The sequence below is a fragment of the Plasmodium reichenowi genome, chromosome 13 (genome assembly GCF_001601855.1).
Source record: "Plasmodium reichenowi strain SY57 chromosome 13, whole genome shotgun sequence".
Classification (NCBI taxonomy): domain Eukaryota; phylum Apicomplexa; class Aconoidasida; order Haemosporida; family Plasmodiidae; genus Plasmodium; species Plasmodium reichenowi.
In genome coordinates, this window is record NC_033658.1 from 193177 (window position 1) to 200860 (window position 7684).

Sequence of the window (7684 nt, forward strand, 5' to 3'; positions counted from 1 at the left end):
AAATATTAATATATAATATATATTTATATTATATATTTATAAAAAAAAATTGGAAAAAAAAAAAAAAAAAAAAAAAGAGAAATTTATAATATGCATACACAAATTTATTCTTTTTTAAAAAAATAGTTGCTTATATTTAATTTAAATGCGAGTTGCATTAATATATTTTAAAGAATACAAGATTTAATTAATATTTATTGAATATTTACACTTCATTATTATTTTTTTTATTTTTCTGAAAATATCTGTAATAACATGTTGAATATACAATTCATTATTTTATATGAAAAAAATAAAAAATTTTTATATGTGTTTATTTAAATGTATTATTATTATTATTATTATGATTTATTATAGCACCTTTTGTTATAACAAAATTATTATATATTTTATAATGTTAATAATTAATATATATATAATATATATAATATTTTGTTGGGGTTTTAATAATTTGGTAAAGTGTATAAAATATTCATATAATATGTAATTTATTTAAATATATAATAAATAAATGTGTAATATATATATATATTATATATATATTATATATATTTTTATTTTTCTTATATATTTATATATTTTCATATATGCATCATGAATTATATTTAAATAATATATATATATTATATAATTATACATATTTTTATTTATTTTGTTTTATATTTAAAGAAAATATATATATATTTTTATTATAATTTGTGAACAATTAATGTAGTTATATAAACATATCCACATATATATATATATATATATATATATATATATATATACATATTTTTTATTTTATTAAGATTATAATTTTTGAATTATGGAAAATTTATACTTTTCAGATATTAACACAACTTTATTTTTAAGGCATTACAATAATCACTTACTTTTAATTAATGGCAATAAAATAAAATTTTATAACTATGAGGAAAATAAAAATATCGTGAGGGCACATAATATTGGGATATATAGTATTAAGGAGGCTGATAAAAATGAAAAGATTGTTTATGTTTCAAATAATATAAAATTAAAGAGAAGATTAAAAGGTAAAAAAGAAGAGGAAGATATAAAAAAGAATGATTCTTTTAAAGGTAATGATTTAGTTAGTTCGAAGAATGATGAGACAAACGAAAAAAATAAAGAAAAAGAACAAAACAAAGTAGAAATAGAAAATAATAACAATATTAATAATAACAATATAAATGATGATGTCCTACCTACGTCTGGTTTTTCTAAAACTTCCAAAGATGTTATCATAAAAGATGAAAAACTAAATTATGTTTGTATAGCATTTGAAGAAGGTAATGTATGGTTATGCTATCAAGATGATGAATATAAATTATTTAATTATGAGAAATTAATATACAGAAAAGTGTGTGATATAGTAAAGATTGAACTATTTGTTATAAAAAATTATTTGAATGTTTTTATTTTATATAAAGATAATACTCTAATATTATATAGTGAGAAATCACAAAATGCTATAAAAATTCCGATACATGAATATACCTATAATTTCTGCTTAAGTCATAATTATAAAAATTTAGCTATTTTTAATCATGCTAATTTGTATATATATGATATTTATCAGAGTGATATATTTCATATATTACATGATAAGGATAACTCAGGAAGTAAAAATAATAATAACAATAATAATAATAATAATAATAATAATTTTATAGAAATTAATAATATATTCGATTTATCAAAAAATTATAAATATCTACTAAACTGTGACTGGCATCCGAAAAATCATTGTATTGCTTTATGTGGAAAAAAAAACATAAGATATTTAACTTTATATAACTATAATGTTTATGAATTTACATCCTTACCTATACATGAGACACTTATAAATTCAATGAAATTTATTACTATATCAAATAATATCACTTTATTAATATCTTTAAGTTCTTCAGATTATATTTTTTCCATATGGGAATTTGAACTAGAATATTGTATATACAAATTTAAAAGTGATTATGCTATATCTTATTTTGATATGTCTTTTTTTCATAACCATTTACATATATCAATGCTAGCTGAAGAAAAACATCTAGCTAATGTAAAATTATTAGATAAAAATATTCTACAGAAAATTGAATGCAACCAATCAGATAATGACGACAATAATATATCATTACAAGGTTCTTTCAATGATAAGAATCCATATAATCATAACGGGGAATATGTAGACCAACAAAATATCTTTGCTGATGATAAGAAAAATATAAATTTGGATAATAAAAAAGAAAATAATTCACATGAAATGCAAGGAATTATTTATCCAAACGGTACTGTACACACCAAACGGAAAAGTAAAAGAAACGATGATGATATTTTTAATAGTTTCAGTATCGATAATAAAAAGGAAGAATACTTTTATAATAATTATGTAGAAAAAGATAAAATCACAAACGAATATTCATCAGCTAGTGTACAAAAAAAAAAAAGAGTTAGTGCATCCATTAATGATAATTTCAATTTCACCAATGTGAAAAAAAGAAAAAAAAAAATATTTTCTGATGATGATGAAAGTGAAAAATCTTTCCTTTCCTCTTACAAAAACGTCGAAAAGGAAATTAATGCAAAAGATGAAAAATTGAAAGAAAATAATAAGCGACATAAACAGAATATACATGATAAGAACGATAATAATTATAAACAAGATGAACCTAGTGAAAATGCTAGACAAAACATCAATTTAAATGATGACAATACTAAAGATGATGCGTCCAATTATAATTACGAAGAAAGTGCAGAATGTACCATGAAAAAATTACATAAATTAAGTAGTGATCTAAAAAACTCAAAAGAAACAAAACATAACAAAGTAATATCAAATATGTATGATGATTTTGAAAGCAATCAAACGAATATTCAACATAATGTTCAAACAGATGATAAAAGTAAATATGGAGAAGATGAAAATATATATAACCCTAAGGAATATAATCTTCAGAATTTTATTAATAAAAATAGAGATGTTGTTATTGATAGAGATGGTAATTACTTATTTGATAATGATGACGATCAAAGAAGTATGATTGGATTTAATACATATGTAAAAGATAAATTTGATCAATTAAGAGAATTAAAAAAACAAGTAGACCATTTACAAAAACAAATAACAAATTACACTAAAATAAATTTAGATGATTTTATAGTTCTTGCTCCTGGATTGTGTGAAGAACCAGAGAATATCAATGATCAGTGGTGTATGTTTTGGAATGATATAGGACATATAACAAAAAAAAAAGAAGGAAGTAAAACATATATATATATATTTTTATTTAGAGGTGAAGAAATTGGGAAAAAAAAAATTACAGATATTTATAATGTTACTAGTGCTTCTTTAAGTGCATATGGTTTTGCATTAGCATCTAATCCATATGAAAAATCTGAAAATAAAAATAATAGTATCTTATGTTTTCATAATTTAAAAGATAATATTATATGGAATAAATATCTTCCATCAGATGAATATATTAAAGGGGTTGCTAATGGTAATAATTTTGTAGCAGTAGTAACATCAAATAACTTCTTACGTATATATTCTACATATGGTTATATTATTAATACCATTTTATTGAAAGGTTTACCTGTAGCTATATGTGCTTATGACTATTTACTCTTTATCATTACATGCCCATATATATATGAAAATGTTACTACAACAAATATAAATAATACATATACATGTACACTTTACAAAATTTATGAAAATTTTACAAATCTAAAACCAAACAAATATAATACATATCATATAACAATACTTTATGAAGATGTATTATCTCTGCCATCATGTCATTATTTAAACTGGGTTAATATGTCTAATTTTGGTGTCCCCTATGTTAAAGATACATCTAATTATATATATGGTTTATATCCTATATTTAAAAAAAATAATCAATTAGTATATGATTGGGTACCTGTATTTGATATGCAAATTTTAAATGATCTAGAAAATAAAGAAAATATGTTACAACTAAATGAAAATAATCAACATATATTAAATGAAACAATTAATAAAAATGATATTACATCAAATGATGTTCATTCACAGAAAGACGATAATGGAGATTATATCAATTCAAATATGAAAAATGCGACACCCTCAAAATTGAACCCTTTAAAAAAAAAAACAAACAAATCTTCTAATAATCATCGTACTAATGAAGGAGGTATGCAATTTTTAGATGACGAAGTCGAAGTGGATGAAGAAGAGAACGATGCATATGACGATGAGGAAGACGGAAATGAAAATTTTGACGATCAAGAAGATAGACCAAGAATTAATAATAATAATAATAATAATGATGAATATACTAACAATGCATGTATTTACTATCCATTATACTTTGATAACTTTGAACAAATATCAGTTATAAAATTACAAAAAAATGAAATAGAACCAAGATCTAATAAAATCGAAAGTTGTCTTGGATATAATGTTGAAAAAAAATATGTTGTTATGAATGAATGTAATCTAATATCTTATGAAAAATATGTTAACTTATTACAAAAAAATCCAACTCTATCTTTAGATAATGAATCAAATAACGATGCATCAGCATTATTACCTTGGGAACAATATGATGAAATGAGATCTAGAATTGATCTTTTCTGTAAACAATTATTTGCAAATGTATATCACGATTATATGAATGATGGAAAAAATAAAACAGCTAATGATACATTAAAATCGTTAAACAAATTATATGATAAATGGATTATGAGAATGTTTGCTATACTCAAAAATGATAAGAAAAATCAAAGATTAGCTGTTAAAGTTTCAAGCTTATTTAAAAATATCAAAAATATGATGCTCTCTATTAGCTTAGTAGATGATGAATATAGCACTTTACATAGTGAAATTACAAACGAATACTTAAAAAGACAAAATAAAGATGAAAATTCTAAACATTCTCAGGAAAATATTATTTATTATGAAGATAATAAAGATCATGATCAAAGACGTAGAGAAATGTATGAAAAATGTTATACTAATCAACAAAATCCATCAGATGATGAAAAGAAAAATATACCTGATATTAAAAGTACTTCTCAATTATATATCAATTCATCAAAAAGTTTTGTTGAAAATAAAGAAAAAAAAGAAAATGGATTCTTAGATAAATTTTTTACCGGTGTTACTAAAAATCAAGCAGTTGATACTCTTTTTTCTCACGATAAGAAAAATACAAAAATTAAAAAGAAAAGTACACTCGAAAGTTTTTTTACTGAAATAAAAGAAAATTGATGTGTTATCATATGTTTATATGTTCATATAAATATGAAATCTTGTCTCAAAAGTGTTGAGTAAGAAAAATAATACAAATGATGTATGTACATACATATAATATATATATATATATATATATATATATATATATATATATATATATTAAAATTCATTATTTTTAACGGATATTTTTTTTTTTTTTTTTTTTTCTAATAAATTTTAATAATTATCTAGCTATTTTTTTTTTTATTTATCTTTGGCTAGATTTTAGGAATTTCTAGCTATTCTATAATTTTTTTTTTTTTTTTTTTCAATTTTTAATATTATTATTTCGTATTATTTATTTTATATATAGATAATTATATTAACGTTTCATTTTTAAAAAATTATGATATTGTGTGTGTCTTCATATATTTTATGTGTGTATATAAAATTAAAATTTTTATTTGAATATATCTCATTTTCTTTATGATTAAAACATATAAACATTAAAAAAAAAAATATTATATATATATAATACATAAACATATAAGTTTGATAATATTGATGAATGTTATTTTAAAGAGTTTAAATTGTATAGTTTATACAAATAGTACGCACAAAAAAAAATAAAAAATAAAAAATAATATATATATATATATATATATATATAATAAGGAAAAATAAGAAAATAATCTGCGTTTTATATAAGAATATTATCACTATTATATATTATCACATTAATGTGATGAAATATTCTCTATTTTATTTTTTTTTATTTTTATTTTAAATATATTAATATTTTTATTTATATCAACATATTATAAAAACAAAACAAATATATAATTTTCATAATATTATACACGATCTGTAGCGTCTAATATATAATCTTCTCCTTTTAATTTTTTAATAGATAACCTCCTTACAGCATTCAACATTAATCTTTCCTTTCTTGTTTTGCAATTAAAATTTATAATATCAAAAAGTTTTTTCTCTTTTTGCCTTCTTCGTTTAGAAGATAATGGAGATTTCCTAAAAGGACAATTAATATTATAAGCTACAGGAGCTCTTTTTTTTTTTACAAGACAACTAGTATCAGAACCAAAAAGGGTAAATGAAGAATCTTCGGGATTAACTTCATTTGAATACATGTATCCATCTATATTCCTTTTTATTATTTCAAACATATCTAATTTTGAAAGGTTTTTTCTTTCTTTCTCTTCTTCATTTTGTTTTAATTCCTCATTTAACGATGTATCATTATTTTGTTTAGATATATCTTTTGTATTATCTTTATCAATATCCATCATATTATTATTATTCCTAATATTGTCAAGTTTTTTCTTTGCATTATTGTTATCTGTATCATTTTTTTCATGATTTATATTTTCATCGTTTATATTTTGACCCTTTTTTTTTTTCATTTCGTGCATTTCTTTAATTTTATCATAAAATTTAATTCTTTTTTGTGTTATCGGATCATAGTATTTATTTATAAATGATTGTAAACCATTAATATAAAAAGAATTATTCTTAAATTTTTCATGTACAATTTCTAATATATGAAAATATGAAAAAACATTTTTAAAGTTAAATTTATTTTCTGTAATAGCAAAATTAACATGTCTACTATAATTATATTTAGCTTCTTTTTTTTTGGATGAATACCAATAATCATATTGATTAAATTTCCTTCCAAGTTTTTTATTTTTATAAATATCTGGTATATTTTCATATTCTTTTAATATATTTTTATCATATTTAAAATATTCTTGATTAGGATCTAGTTTACTTAATTTTTCAGTTATTACTATATAAGCACTATGCTTCTTTTTTAATTTTTGATATATTTCATTACGTATTTTTCCTTTCTTTATTCTTTTTTCTAACGTATTTCTATACTTATATTTAAATTTTTTTGTCATATATAATTTAAAAGCATCTTTCGTTTTATTTATATTTAAAATATTATAAGTTTTATTATTATGTGTACTTTTTGTATATGTCTTATTTAAATAAGTACCATTCATAAAGCATATAACAATAGATAAATTTGAGGAATTAAGTATAATTTTTATAATAATTAATATTGTAAGTTCAAATAATATGTGCCACAATTTCATTCTTTTCAACTGAAATGTGTATGTATAAAATAAAATGGTTTTATGAAGTATTCATATATTTAAGCATTTATAAATTTTTTCTTTTTTCTTATTTACACATGTTTATATATATATATATATATTTTCGGTGGATTGATTGAAACATATTCCTATTTTCTTATTCTGTTATATCTTAATTTTCAATACTTATAAAAAGCCTATAAAATTATTTGGTTTTTATTTTTTTCTTTAACATTTTCCTTTTATTTTTCTTTCTTTTTAATACATTATATAGTAAAAAAAAAATATATCATAACAATATATTCATATTGTACATAAAATAAGGCTAACTTTTTATATTTCCGTG

At 20.0% G+C, this 7684-nt stretch overlaps 2 protein-coding genes across 2 annotated transcripts; one reads left to right on the forward strand and one right to left on the reverse strand.

The window, feature by feature from the left end:
* Window positions 1-808: 808 nt before the first annotated feature.
* On the forward strand, window positions 809-5254 carry PRSY57_1304000 (hypothetical protein; the record flags this gene model as incomplete). Its single annotated transcript, XM_012908976.2, has 1 exon — window positions 809-5254. One exon carries the CDS (start codon window positions 809-811, stop codon window positions 5252-5254), a length of 4446 nt encoding a protein of 1481 aa, XP_012764430.2.
* An 818-nt stretch (window positions 5255-6072) lies between these two features.
* PRSY57_1304100 (hypothetical protein) lies at window positions 6073-7338 on the reverse strand (the record flags this gene model as incomplete). Its single annotated transcript, XM_012908977.2, has 1 exon — window positions 6073-7338. One exon carries the CDS (start codon window positions 7336-7338, stop codon window positions 6073-6075), a length of 1266 nt encoding a protein of 421 aa, XP_012764431.2.
* Window positions 7339-7684: the final 346 nt, after the last annotated feature.